Source organism: Salvelinus fontinalis, unplaced genomic scaffold, assembly GCF_029448725.1.
Source record: "Salvelinus fontinalis isolate EN_2023a unplaced genomic scaffold, ASM2944872v1 scaffold_0218, whole genome shotgun sequence".
In the NCBI taxonomy this organism is placed as follows: domain Eukaryota; kingdom Metazoa; phylum Chordata; class Actinopteri; order Salmoniformes; family Salmonidae; genus Salvelinus; species Salvelinus fontinalis.
In genome coordinates this window covers 144,233-159,908 of record NW_026600427.1, presented here as the reverse complement: position 1 = coordinate 159,908, position 15,676 = coordinate 144,233, and the positions used below count along the sequence as shown (strand labels likewise).

Here is a 15,676-nt window from a genome sequence, read left to right as displayed (position 1 = left end):
CTCCCAGGGCCGCTTCTCCCTCTTTCCCTCTCTGTGTTTCTCCATCTCTCCCAGGGCCGCTTCTCCCTCTTTCCCTCTCTGTGTTTCTCCATCTCTCCCAGGGCCGCTTCTCCCTCTTTCCCTCTCTGTGTTTCTCCATCTCTCCCAGGGCCGCTTCTCCCTCTTTCCCTCTCTGTGTTTCTCCATCTCTCCCAGGGCCGCTTCTCCCTCTTTCCCTCTCTGTGTTTCTCCATCTCTCCCAGGGCCGCTTCTCCCTCTTTCCCTCTCTGTGTTTCTCCATCTCTCCCAGGGCCGCTTCTCCCTCTTTCCCTCTCTGTGTTTCTCCATCTCTCCCAGGGCCGCTTCTCCCTCTTTCCCTCTCTGTGTTTCTCCATCTCTCCCAGGGCCGCTTCTCTCTTTTCATCGCTCTCTCACTCCTTCTCTATTTTTCTCTTTCCATCTCCATGTAAGAGCAAGTCGAGCGGTGCAATTAGCAACACACACTCCATTAATAACGCCTAATACGTGTGGCAGAAAGACTGAACGCAACATTAACTCCCCTGACTTTTACTCTGCTATTTTATTCCCCTCTTCATCGGGCCTGATGGAGCGAAGCTGCCCTGCGCCACCGTACCCAGGTCACATGGGGAGGACAGATGAAAGGAGATAGATGGAGAGACAGAGAAAGAGAGAAGAGGGACACAGAGAGATTGAGGGAGAACAAGATGGATAGAGCGAGAGACAGAGATGAGAGATGGCGAGAGCTAGACGGAGGAGGAACAAGAACGCTCTTAAAATGGCATTTTTCACGGTATGTAGTAAAACAGTGGTTAACGTGTCATTGTAGGTTTATGAATGATGCACTGTCTGTGTTTCTGAAGACTAGAGGCCATGTAGTACAAAGACATAGCACAGCTTCAGTGTGAGGACTCAGAGCAACGCTACTGGAGAATCACTGGTAAACCCCTAGTGACTGGTTGATAACAATGTGGATGACCATTTTGTCCACCATCTCCCTGGCCGTGTCTACTACCACAGAGCAGTCAAGCAAGCATTTTTTCCGGTGTTTTTTACGGCTTGTACCCCTACTAACCTTGTTGTAGTCGACGTGCAGCTTCTCCTGCTCACTCTCCAGCTTGTCTTTGAGGCTCTTCTGCTCAGAGATATTGTCCTGGATCTGTACCATCTTCATGTTCCTCTCTGCATAGCAATAAGGACACCAATCAATAAACCACCATCCCAATCTATACACACACATCAATAGGACCGATCCCAATCTATCTCCATCTATATACAGGAAAAGGCACATGAGAAACAGCGTGTGCTGATCTGATGGGAGATAGCTGGGGGATGTTGTTCAAGGTTACTGGCACGCTGTGTCGTCACACAAACACGTGCGAGAGCACACACCTATCCACACTCATGCGAGCGCACACATTCACGCACAAACACACATCTGGCAATGGCATCATCATCATTCATTTTGGGGAAGAACATGTATTTTTTCCAAGGCTGCATGCTGAGAGCCTATAGAACTCTGGCACAGACTCTCAGACAGTTCACATTTAGTAACAACATGAAGTATAATCGTGTATTAGGTTGGTAATGTAAGTCTATGTAGCCATCAGTCAGATGGTTTTTGTTTCCCTGCTCACCCAGGTAATAGTTGACGAAGTCTGCAGTGAGGGCGGGCTGCTTGTGTTTCCTGCGTCCGTCCACACTGGCGCTGATGTCTGACGTGTCTACGGGGAAGATGTCCGTGCTGAAGAAGAAATAAAACAGGGCAGACCCGGGATTTGAACCGACAACTCCCTGGTTGCTGGTCCACCTCTCTAACCTCTAAGCCCCTCCCTGATGAGGGGAAAAAGGTGCAGCTCTCGCACTTCCAGTTAAAACTAATCTTTATGAATTCTAGGGGTGTGCCGAGTACAAAACGAGTATTGTAACTGATTTGGCCAATTTATGGATACGATTATGATCGGAGTATTTTTTGTAATTATCCGTGATTGGAAAAACAGTTATTTTCGGGTGCCAGCAAGCATCTTTCTCATGTCGTTCAGATAATGTCTTTGAGTCAGGCATGTGAGTAGTCTAAATAACTCAACTGGCTAGTTTGCCTGTCTGTAAAGAGAAGGGCGGGCTGAACGTTGATCCTGCTGTTCTGATTGGACAATTTCACCGGATTACTTTATTTTATATTTTAACTTTACCTCGCATGTTTTCAGTCTGATCATTTAGATTGCTGCTGCCTGCTACTATGATAAATCACATGGTGAGAACATTTGCTATCAAGCTATCAATGTGCATAATATCAAAAAATTGGGGCAAGGGTAGGGAAAAAATATGAAACATGCATATTTTGACTGAGTGACAGCAAACTTGACGGTCTGCTGCACGTTGAGGACACAGACACACACACCCCTCCGCGCACTGCTCCTAATTTGCAGTGAGAACATGCAGGGAGGTATTTTGCCAATACCTATTTAGGCATAATAAAATCCTATCACGAGTATCATCCGATCCGAATATCAACTGTCAATTTACGGATACGATTACGAATATGAGTACTGCCATGTTGGCACAACCCTAATAAATTCTACATTTGGGCTACACCACAACTATCGGTCGATCTGAACACTGTCTTTTCCCACAGACATAAATCCTCTACAGGAATGATGTCCCCCCCACGGGACGGTTAAGCTAAAGTAGGCTAATGTGATTAGCATGAGGTTGTAAGTAACATTAAAATTACCCAGGACATAGGGCAGAAAGCTTAAATTCTTGTTAATCTAACTGCACTGTCCAATTTACAGTAGCTGTTACAGTGAAATAATACCATGCTATTGTTTGAGGAGAGGGCACAATTATAAACTTGAAAATGTATAAATAAACCAATTAGGCACATTTGGGCAGTCTTGACACAACATTTTGAACAGATATGCAATGGTTCATTGGATCAGTCTAAAACTTTGCACATACACTGCTACCATCTATTGGCCAAAATCTAAATTGCGCCTGGGCTGGAATAATACATTAGGGCCTTTCTCTTGCATTTCAAAGATGATGGTATTATCTTTTACCAGATCTAATGTGTTATATTCTCCTACATTAATTTCACATTTCCACAAACTTCAAAGTGTTTCCTTTCAAATGGTATCAATAACATGCATATCCTTGCTTCAGGTACTGAGCTACAGGCAGTTAGATTTGGGTATGACATTTTAGGTGAAAATTAAAATGAAAGAGTTGGATCAATTAAGAGGTTTTAACTCCTACCTGATGCCCATGAGCTCAGCCTTCCTCATGAGTTTCCTGATGGCGGAGGCGCTGGAGGTCAGGGGTCGTGGCAGCTTTTCCCGGGGGACCCAGGCCTGGGGCCGGGTGTTACGGGACAGCTCTGCCCTGGACCGGTACTGCTGCAGCCGGGTGGTGATACGGGCCTGCCAGGGGCTCAACACAACACAAAGAAACACACACTTCATTATCTAATGACAGTTTGACCGAGTCCCAAATGGTACTCTATTCCCTATGATCCTGGTCAAAAGGAGTGCACTATATAGGGAATAGGATGCCATTTCGGACGCAGACATTACAACTTAAAACTTCCCCAGGTTGTTCCTGCTGGGTTCTCCTTCAACTCACTCCTGCCTGGCTCAGTTGGTAGAGCATGGAGCTTGCAACACCAGGGTTATGGGTTAAATTCAGTTCGGTATGAAAAAGTACCAAAATGTATGCAGTCACTACTGTAAGTCACTCTGCATAAGAGAGTCTGATAAATGATTAAAATTGTCAAATATAAATGTAAAATAAAAGTAAATAAGTAAAACATGGATAACTTACTGTCGAAGACGGTTCATTGTTCTATGTACAAGAATCAATGACACAAACACTGACAAGCATTTCTATTTATTTACATTTTGCAGTCCTAACAGCGGAGAGCCAGTGTGAGTCAGCCAGTCTTGACCTCTCACCTGTGCCTCGGGGGCCAGCTGCTTCTCTTTGTCCTGTAGAGATGCCTTGCAGTAGGACTGGAGAGCCAGGTAGTTCTTCCTCTTCCACTTCCTGTCATAGCGGTCCGCATGCTGCTTACAGTATGCAAAGAAGGGATCGGCTATGTCCTGGGGAAACACACACGTGTTCAAAACACGATCGACCACGGGTCAACATTGTTCCTTGTGTACCGTGTATGCCATGCCTTTCAGCACTACACAATTTCCCTGTGTAAAATACAGTCACTTACATCATTCAAAATAATATGTTAGATTCCGGGTTAAACATGGAACATTGTTATACTACAGACATGATCCATCAGAAGTAATACTATAGTACCTGAGGAGTGATAGAGACTGGTTTTTACATCAGAAATTAATGGTTATCTGTAGGAGACAGATGGCTTTGGAATGTGCTGGGTGGACGGGAGGCAGTTAAGGGAGTCCTATAGGTGAAACGGGTGGAGAGTTTTGGATTAGACATCAAGGGGGTTGAGGTCACCTTAAGGGAGAAGGAATGGTTTATTACCCCATCACTTTGTCTTCCTGTCGAACCATAACAGATGTTAGGGTTGGAGAGGAGGAGGAGTGCATCTAAATTGGAGTGTATATATATTTGTGTTGGTGGAAACATGTTTTGTCTAATGCAGCTGTATTGATCCTCTGGGAAGAATTAAACGTGGTTAAGCTTTCATAGTGTCTGTAAAGTGTTTTACTCTGAGAATTAGAAACTAACAAATAGTAATGGTTTCATTATTATCCGAGATCAAAATAGCATCAATGTAGTGCTCCCACAGAGTGGTGAACTGTGCTCACTGGTGAAGAAGAGTGCATCTTATTCCTACAACAGAGTATGGCGATGGGGATTTTTTTTCTCAGAAATGGTCTTCCAAATTCCAGGTAAGAAAACAGTGAACTACAATTAAAGTCTGTATTTCTTAATTATATTCAATATCCACAACAACCATACAGCTCACCTTCAAGGTCCTAAAACATGCATCTCCCCTTTTCCTCTTCCTCCTCCGTCATAGGGATAAAACACACTACAAAACCCGCCAGCCATTTCACAGGCAGGCCCCTTGCTCCCCTAGAACCGTTTAGGCTTAAGGTGTTTAGGTGGATTTTATCAGAGGCTTCACCTGTTGATAGGGGCCCTTTGCCACAGCTCACTGGATTAAGTGGATAACGATGAGTATGCACTTTCTGGTTTGGGTTTATCGGTGCGCCGGCCACCTTCATGCCGCAGAAATAAGTGAGGCGAGGCGCATATGAGCTGCACTGCAGAAGGATCCTGAATACTAACTATAACCAGACCGTTATAGTGTCAATATTATACAGACTTAGATTTGTTATTACAATTTCCATATAAGCAGGAGGTTGGTGTAGGAGCCAGGGCCGGTTTTAGAGACTGTTTTAAAGGACTACTCGTTTGGGACCAGAGGAACTTACAGTAAATTAATACGTTACTGTCTCATTGACAAACTGATCCCAGGTAAGGAAGTCAATCAATTGATCAGATGAATTAAGGCTATTGATGGGAGGTCTGGAAACTGGGATCTGATGGATATCCTGCTCTAAGAACATCCCCACCCCCGCTATGTTGTTGAAACGCATAACAGGGTCTTTAAAAACAGACTGAGATTTAATAAAATCCCACTTCTGAAACCATATGTGAGGAATTCTACAGAAACAAAAAAACAGGGTCACATGATTCATGTCCTGTTTTCTTCTCTTACCTCTTCCGCAGCTGCCTCGGAGAGAAGCCCCTCCCTCTGAGCACAGGTCACATGGAAGTAGGATCGGCACATGCCAGCATCACAACTGATACACACGCCTGTCCGGGCGAACCGGGTGTCCTCGCAGAAACTGCACTCCTGGACAAAGAGGAAGCAAAAACATTGGTCAGAAACCCCACTTATGCAATAGAGAGCTCAGAAACTGCACTCAGGTATAAAAAAGACCATAAAAGGTTCAGAAACCTTCGACAATGACTTCGCTCAGTTCAATCAAACAAACAAAGTGACCACATGGAGAAACTTGCAAATGCTTTAATTATTCTCCTCTCAAATATAGTAATACCTGTCTTCCAGCAGCAATTTATTTTCCGTTTGAAAAGGCCCTGAACCACAGCAGGAAGCCTTTTCAAGTGCTTCTAAAAATCATTCTCCTCCACAAAAGTCTTCTACTGGCTTAGTGACCCTCAAAAGGGTTCCATCTAGAATGAATGTCAGACTGACTCCACTGATTGATCAATGTGTTTAGTTGGATGTAAAGTTTGACAGTAACCAACCAAACAAGAGTCATTTTATTACTGTCTTAACGTGCTGCTCCTCATAAACCAGACTAATTCATCACAGACAACGGAAGTTTATTGTCTGTGTTGACAAAAACAGGGAGTCCAAAAATCTAAAACCCATTCCTCAGTCTTCCACTGTGATAAAGCATGTTGGAAGTAATATGGATTGATTTTTATTTTTTTTATTTTTTTGGGGGGGGGGTGGATCAGCTTAATATTGCGGAAAGAATGTTGCTTCCAATGTAATTGTCTGCATCATTTCCAATCCCCCATATTTTTTTGGGTAAATATATATATCCATTCACGTATGCATACATATACACATATATACATACACATACCTACATAGACATACATACTTTTTTTAAAGAGTATACCTTTATTATTATTCCCCGCAAACCCTGCCACCGATCCCCCAATTGGAGTAAACTGATAAACATTTCTGTTTTTACCTTCAATTTATACATCTTATACACATTTTACAGACACAGTCTACTTTCTGTTGTCCATCCAGTTTGATTTCCGCTTGTAACTGTGCTATTTCACAATAGCTCCGCACCTATACACATTTCACAGATCCCGTATGCCCTACATTGTTTATCTTGTTATTAGTCCCACCCTTCAGCTCCACTCAACCTTTCCCATCTATCTTCCAACATCATCCATTTCGGATTTTTATTTGCCATATATTTTTCAACTGTGCTGTGATGCTTCACAAAAGATTTGAATCTTCCTATTCTCATAGCTTCCACGGATTGTAAATTAAAAATAAACATTTTTGCTAAAATAATTATTATATTATTGATTGATTGACTATGGCTTTTCAAATCCCCCAGTATTGCTATCTGTAGCGTTAGTTCTACGCAAATGTTGCAATTCTTCAACCATTCCTGGACCTGTGACCAAAAACGAGCTACATGCGGACAATACCAAAATAAATGGTCTAATGACTCTGCCTCCTCACAGCAGAATCTACAGAGCTGGGAAGATTGTATCCCCCATATATATAACATTCTATTAGTTGCAAGAATTTTGTACAATAATTTAAATTGAAAAATTCGAAGTTTTGAATCCGGCGTTGTTTTGCGTATCAATTCATAAACCATGTGCCATGGAATGGGTACATCGAAAATCTCTTCCCAACTATTTTGCAATTTATATGGCACAGCTGTAAGTTTTTTGGTCCTTAAATGAAATTGGTATATGTTTTTATTTATCACACTTTTCTTTAACCATTTATGTTCTTTAATATAAGGCCGACATACAAGTTCCTTACTTTTATCCCCTTCCACCTGCCTCTTCCATTTTTGTGGTAATGCCGCAATTAATTGGTTGTAATTTTGGGTAGAGCAGACATTTCCATATGTCTGTGTTAGCTGCATGTGTGACATTACTCCACCAGTCCTATTTATGATATCATTCACAAAAATTATACCTTTTTTAAACATTTCTTCGATAAATACATTTTTTTTTATCAATTACTATATTTGAATTTAACCACAAGATTTGTTGTACTATTTGTTCCGTCCTTTCAGGTGGATTAAACTGAAATTGCAACCAACTTTCTAAGGCTTGTTTAAAAAATAAAGATATTTTGGAAATTATTTCCTTTTCAAGCAACCGAAAGTGAGCAGGTGTAATCTGAAAAGGGAAAAAGGCCCTTCTTGAACATAGGATGAGACATTCGTACCAATCTACTAGAGAACCAGTTTGGATTTAAGTATAACTTTTGTATGACTGATGCCTTTAGTGAGAGGTCTAATGCTTTAATATTTAATAATTTCTGCCCTCCGAATTCATATTCGTTATATAAATAGGCCCTTTTAATTTTATCTGGCTTGCCGTTCCAAATAAAATTGAATATTTTTTGTTCATATAATTTAAAAAGCAGGTCACTAGGTGTAGGCAAAACCATAAGCAAATAGGTAAACTGTGATATGATTAAAGAGTTAATCAGGGTGATTTTCCCACAAATAGACAGGTATTTTCCTTTCCATGGTAGCAAGATCTTATCTATTTTTGCTAACTTTCTATAAAAATTTATTGGAGTGAGATCATTTCTTTCTTTTGGGATTTGTATACCGAGTATGTCCACATCACCGTCAGACCATTTAATTGGTAAACTACATGGCAATGTAAAATGTGTATTTTTTAGTGATCCAATACGTAATATGGTACATTTATCATAATTTGGTTTTAATCCAGAGAGGATAGCAAATGTATCTAGATCCTCTAAGAGGCCGTGGAGAGTTTCTAGTTGTGGTTTTAAAAGAAAACATGAATCATCAGCGTACAATGACACCTTAGTTTTTAGGCCCTGGATTTCTAATCCCTTAATATTAATGTTTGATCTAATTTTAACAGCTAACATTTCGATGGCAATAATAAATAGATATGCTGATAGTGGACAACCTTGTTTTACTCCTCTAGATAGTTTAAAACTTTCTGAGATGTAGCCATTATTTACTATTTTACACCTAGGGTTACTATACATAATTTTTACCCATTTTATAAGAGATTCCCCAAAATTGAAATATTCTAGGCATTTATATATAAACTCCAGTCGTACTTTATCAAAAGCCTTTTCAAAATCAGCTATGAAAACCAGGCCTGGTGTCCCCGATATTTCATAGTGTTCCATTGTTTCCAGTACTTGCCTTATATTATCTCCAATGTATCGTCCATGTAAAAAACCTGTCTGATTAGGATGAATAATATCTGACAAAACTTTTTTTATTCTATGCGCCAAGCATTTTGCTAGGATTTTTGCATCACAACACTGAAGTGTAAGAGGTCTCCAATTTTTTAAATGGACTGGATCTTTATATATACCACTTGGGTCCTGTTTCAGTAATAATGATATCACACCTTCTTGTTGCGTGTCTGATAATCTATCATTTATATAGGAGTGGTTAAAACAAGCTAATAATGGTCCTTTGAGTATATCAAAAAAATGTTTGTATACTTCCACTGGTATGCCATCCAGTCCTGGAGTTTTCCCATCCTTAAAGGCCCCAATTGCATCAAGTAGTTCCTCCTCTGTAATTAGGCCTTCACATGAGTCTTTCTGTACAGATGTTAATTTTACATTATTATTAGGGAAAAAATCCATACAATTAGTTTCAGTTAGTGGAGATGGAGGAGCCTGAAACGAAAATATATTCTTAAAGTACTTTACTTCCTATTTCAAAATATCATTTGGTGAATCATGCGTGACTCCATCATTTGTAACAAGTTTTAATACGTTTTTTTTGGTAGCATTTCTATATTGACGATTGAAAAAGAATTTGGTGCATTTTTCCCCATATTCCATCCAGTTCGCTTTATTTTTGTAATATATTACACTGGATCTTTCTTGAATAAGTTCCTCCATTTCTTTTTGTTTTTCCTCTAACTTATTCTGTGCCTCTATGGTACCGTTTTTATTGTTATCTAACTGTACTGTTAGTCCTTCAATTTCCTTTGTTAATATGGACTCTTTTGATCGAAATTGCTTTTGTTTTATAGATGAGTACTGAATTGCATGGCCTCTAAAGGCACACTTAAAAGTGTCCCATACAATATGGGGATCTGCTGTACCTATGTTATGTCTAAAAAAGTCAGTTATAAATTCTTCTGTCCTAGTTCTAAACAATTTATCATCTAGTAGGCTTTGATTAAATTTCCAATATCCTCGCCCACGTGGAAATTCTGTAAGAGTAATATATATGCCAATTATGTGATGGTCCGACCGCATTCTGTCCCCTATCAAACACTTTTTAACTTTTGGTGCCAGAGAGAATGATATAAGAAAGTAGTCAAGGCGACTAGCTTGATTAAGCCTCCGCCATGTATATCTCACTAGGTCAGGGTATTTAAGTCTCCATATATCCACTAATTCCAATACATCCATGACATTCCTGATTTCCTTAAGTGCCTGAGGGTGATAGTTTGTAGTGTGATTTCCTTTCCATAGAGGTATTTAAGACCGTATTAAAATCTCCCACTATAATAATAGAGTCTAGTGTTGCTTGTAGAGTTGATACATTCTTATATATATTGTCAAAGAAGCTTGGATCATCATTATTCGGACCGTATAGGTTAATAAGCCATATATGTTTATTGTCCAATAACATATTTAAAATAATCCATCTACCTTGAGGATCTGTTTGGACAAGTTGCACATTTGGATCAAAGTTATTATTAATTAAAACCATCACCCCTTTTGAATTTCTTTGCCCATGGGAGAAATATATTTTGCCCCCCCAGTTCTTTTTCCACTAAACTTCATCTAAAACTGTCGAATGGGTTTCCTGTAAACAGTAGATATTATAATCCTTCTCTTTTAGCCAGGTAAATACTGATCGTCTTTTCTTATTATCTGCTAAGCCATTACAATTGTAACTGACTATACTTATTTCACCACTTACCATAATGAGACACACCTTTCAATTATTTTTATCAAAATATATGTTTGTAAACGTCCTATTAAAAAGTAACATAATGATTGAGTGTCTATATAGTTGTACCATGACATTTGCATCTCCACTAAGCAAACCTCCAATTGGTCCCCACTATTCCACCCGCCAAAAGCCCCCATCTCGAGTTGGGTTGTCATCCCAATGCCCGGCAGACCACCCCCGACCCCCCGCATCGCACAGCCCCGGACCGACTGGGATCCATCCTTCGAAAAGTGCACACAGCACCATCCACCGAACCGAAGCAGATCCATTGCCAAATGCATTTCCATCGCCCTCACCTCGATTTTTATTACATATTGCTGTGAATCATCCTCTATAGTCCCTAACATCTTTTACTTCTTCCTTCGCAACAGTTGTGGGATACACACATACACCCACACACATTCAGCCCTTACCCCCACACAACCATAAGCTCACCCTCTCAACAATTGCACCATCCCAGAGCCCAACTCAAGATGGGTCATGATTTACAAATGTACTTGCAGTTGCAGCTGCATGAGAAGGCCTGCAAGACCGCGCAAAAAATGAGCATAAATGTAGAGATTTATTTACCATTGTCACATCCTAGATGATGGAGGTCAAATGTACACCTTCTTCCTGAAACACCCACAATACGGTCATCCATTTTGACCATGTTCCCAAGCATCTCCATGCAGTCCGATTGGTTTCGTGCCACCAGGGCCACAATAATATACCCCCTCTCTGAATGTCCGAGTGTGACCCCCTCCCCATGGGTTACTGCAGCTAGTGTTGCCAGCACTGCCACTGCCTGGGTGGGGGCACCCCACCGGAATCCCCACCGGCTAGGTACAAGGTCGTCAAGGTTCTCATTAGCAGCTTTGAGAATTTCCTTGTTTATTATGCTCTCCCTTTAGGGGGCTTTGGCTTTGCAGGACCAACCCTGCCAAGCAGGCTCAGAATCTTGAGGGGGCAGTGCTGCTCATGGTCCCTGTCCTCATTTTGGCTGCATACAGACCGTTTACAGCATGCACATAAAACAGTTAGGGACTTCTCCTTAGTATCTGGGCCATTCATGTGGGTGTCTAGGGTATAGGGCCATGGACCGTACCATTAAAATAGGATAATAAATAATTAGATATAATTTATTTTAAAAATGTAGTTCCCCATGATAGGACAATAAATAAATAAGACGTTTAATTCATTATAAAAGTATATCCATCATTTGAACAACATTGAAAGCCCTCTCATACCCGGCCCACAGCAACACACTGGCTCTGGGATATGCAACTATTTCATTACTCACTCACTCAACTTTCCAAACATAACAAATAAAAATAAACACACACCACACCATCCACACATACTGTGCCTTCTGTTTACTTAGTTTTTATCTTCACTATGTAGAAATAGTGCTTGTGTTCAATTAGTTATATGTGAAGATTTATAGAAAAGCTATATTTTGTATTGTATTGTTACAATCAGTAACCGGGCTTGAATTGTGTTTATTTTCCTCATCTATGAGAACTTTGTAATTTTTAAAATAACCATGGAGTAATCTTTGTGTCTCTGAACAACTGGTTATCAATATATAGTTTATCCACGACGAGAGCTACTCGTTTCGCTTTTAATCTATTTTCTTTGAAAATTGGATACAGAACTTTGCACCGTTCTGCAATTTCTTTCGGAAACTGATCATTCATGCCAATTTTGGTCCCAGCAAGTCTTTTACCCAGGCTTTTAACCATTATTTTATCTTTAAATGAAGCAAATTTGGCAACGATTGGGCGTTCGTACCTCTGCCCTCTCTGTCCGAGGCGGTGTACACGTTCAAGTTGGATCTTATCGATAACTTCGCGTGGAATCTGAAGCGCTGCAAAAAGGAACTCTCTAACTACAGATTCAGGAACCTCTCCTTCTTTCTCTTGGATACCTGTAAGTACCAAATTCTCTCTCATGGATCTAGTTTGTATGTCCAGTAAGCATTCTTTCAGAACGTTGTTCTCCTTTTTAAATTCATTCATTTCGGTTTCAATCTTATTGACCGTCCCTTTTAGCGCGTGTTTCCTTCTCCAAAGTTGCAGCTTTTTCATCACTCATCTCTAGGCTTGCCTTCAACTGTTTTATATCTTTACTAACTAATTCAAGTATACCCAGTTTGTCATTTATTGATTTTAACAGATCGGTTTCGACCTTTACCATTGCTGGTGTTGAGAATATTAGATCATCCGTGTCGGTTGAGGAGTCACGTTTTCGTTTTTGATTCGGTTCCCCTGTCTTATTCTCCGTCATGTTTGGGTGTTGCTTGTTTTCGTAATATTTGTCGATAAATGTTTCTAGTCTTAGGATTTGTTTTGTGTTATTATCCAGATTGAAGGTTATCACCCACCAGATTATTTAGTGCTAATATTTTAGTCTAATTTAGCAGATATTTCGAATATTATGTTTCATCTTGAGGTGCTCTACATAACTTCGTTCAGTCCGCCATTACCTTTACGTCCGCCGTCTCGTACAGGATCATTTTATCACTGTCTTAACGTGCTGCTCCTCATAAACCAGACTAATTCATCACAGACAACGGAAGTTTATTGTCTGTGTTGACAAAAACAGGGAGTCCAAAAATCTAAAACCCATTCCTCAGTCTTCCACTGTGATAAAGCATGTTGGAAGTAATATGGATTGATTTTGTTCCACACGATTTACATCATCTTTATTATTTGAAACATTTAAAAACATGTCATTTGTACTTGCCTTGGCCCCATACTTGGAGTAATTCATCTCTGTGAGAGTCACTGGTCGTAGTTTATCAATGTCCCCAAACGCTACTCCAGGGACGTAGAGAGCACAAACCACATGGACCCATCTAGAAAATACACATGAAAGAAACAAGGATACATTAGCAAAGGCGCTATTTGAAGCATGTGCCTACTACACCTTCTCATTCAAGGGTTTTTCTTAGTTTTTACTATTTTCTACATTGTAGAATAATAGTGAAGATATCAAAACTATGAAATAACACATATGGAATCATGTAATAACCAAAAAGTGTTAAACAAATTCTTCAAATATAGCCACCCCTTGCATTGACGACAGCTTTGCATACTCTTGGCATTGTCTCAACCAGCTTCACGAGGTAATCACCTGGAATGCATTTCAATTAACAGGTGTGCCTTGTTAACAGTTAATTTGTGGAATTGCTTTCCTTCTTAATGCTTTTGAGCCAATCAGTTGTGTTGTGACAAGGTAGGGGTGGTAAACAGAAGATAGCCCTATTTGGTAAAAGACCACATTATAAGTCCATATTATAGCAAGAACAGTTCAAATAAGCAAAAGAGAAACGGTAGTCCATCATTACTTTAAGACATGAAGGTCAGTCAAAATGGAACATTTCAAGAACTTTGAAAGTTTCTTCAAGTGCAAAAACAATCAAGAACTATGATGAAACTGGCTCTCATGAGGAACGCCACAGGAAAGGAAGACCCAGAGTTACCTCTGCTGCAGAGGATAAGTTCATTAGAGTTAACTGCACCTCATATTGCAGCCCAAATAAATGCTTCACAGAGTTCAAGTAACAAACACATCTCAACATCAGCTGTTCAGATGAGACTACGTGAATCAGGCCTTCATGGTCAAATTGCTGCAAAGAAACCACTACTAAAGGACACTAATAAGAAGGAGACTTGCTTGGGCCAAGAAACACGAGCAATGGACATTAGACCGGTGGAAATCTGTCCTTTTGACTGATTTGCCATGTCTTTGTGAGATGTTGAGTAGGAAAACAGATGATCTTTGCATGTGTGGTTCTCACCGTGAAGCATGAAGGTGGTGGTGTGATGGTGCTTTTCTGGTGACACTGTCTGTGATTATTTAAAATTCAAGGAACAATTAACCAGCATGGCTACCACAGCATTCTGCAGTGATAAGCTATCCCTTCTGGTTTGTGTCCATGAGACTATCATTTGTTTTTCAACAGGACAATGACCCAAAACATACCTCCAGGCTCTGTAAGGGCTATTTGACCATGAATTTGACAATTACCTGACCTCAACCCAACTGAGATGGTTTGGGATGAGTTGGATCGCAGAGTGAAGGAAAAGCAGCCAACAAGTGTTTAGCATTTGTGGGAACTCCTGTTGCAAAACTGTTGGAAAAGCATTCCTCGTGAAGCTGGTTGAGAGAATGTCAAGGGTGTGCAAAGCCGTCATCAAGACAAAGGGTGGCTACTTATTTTGACTTGTTTAACACTTCTTTGGTTACTACATGATTTCATACGTTTTATTTCATAGTTTTGATGTCTTTAATATTATTCTACAATGTAGAAAATAGTAAAAATAAAGAAAAACCCTTGAATGAGTAGGTCTGTCCAAACTTTTGACTGGTACTGTATATATAAAAAAATTTGCCGGACGTAACATATAATATGAAATGGATGACATTGTACACTACTGGCTGAAATTATACAAAACCTTTGTAACGCATATTTAAGTTATACAAGTAAATGTGTGCTGACAAAGCTCTATTAAATTAGGTACTGCAAAATGTAAATATTGCAAAATATGAAAACTTCACTCAAATAATTAACATAAATTAATCACTTAAACAGCTTTTAAAACTTCAGTAGTTGATTTCAGCAGCCCAAGCCACACTCTCTGACTGAGCATCAGTTTGGTGTGACACATTTTCACATGCAGACTTTGGGGACGAGAATCCGAAGTCCAATATAAAGATATCCATCTCCAGCAAGCAAGCGAGCGCTCCACAGTTTAATTTGCTGTGTTTTTCATGCTCTAGTGAAGTAGTAAATTCGGGTGCAGGCTGGCTGAGGAGCCTTATCAGCGACAGCGTGGCTGGAGTCTCCACGCTTCACATAACACACTTTCTCTCTCTCTATCCCTCACTGTCTCTCCTCTCTTTTTCTCCCCCCTCCTATCTTTCTCTCCTTCCCTCACTTGCCTTCTTTCCCTCTCTCCATTCCCTACCCTTCTCTCTTTTTC

The 15,676-nt window shown here is 40.2% G+C and overlaps 1 protein-coding gene across 13 annotated transcripts in view; it reads right to left on the bottom strand.

Moving 5' to 3' along the window:
- LOC129844739 (PHD finger protein 14-like) overlaps positions 1-15,676 on the bottom strand; it is a 71,887-nt gene that overhangs the window by 45,057 nt on the left and 11,154 nt on the right. For 11 of the 13 annotated variants that reach the window (XM_055912805.1, XM_055912808.1, XM_055912807.1 and 8 more), the window contains exons 7-12: positions 13,434-13,545; positions 5,705-5,842; positions 3,952-4,097; positions 3,256-3,432; positions 1,635-1,741; positions 1,073-1,179 (exon numbers count right to left, since the gene is read on the bottom strand). In XM_055912805.1, the coding sequence (XP_055768780.1) occupies positions 1,073-1,179; positions 1,635-1,741; positions 3,256-3,432; positions 3,952-4,097; positions 5,705-5,842; positions 13,434-13,545 (787 nt within the window). Of the gene's footprint in view, positions 1-1,072; positions 1,180-1,634; positions 1,742-3,255; positions 3,433-3,950; positions 4,098-5,704; positions 5,843-13,433; positions 13,546-15,676 lie in introns of all 13 variants that reach the window. The other 2 variants (XM_055912806.1, XM_055912809.1) reach the window with 1 other exon arrangement.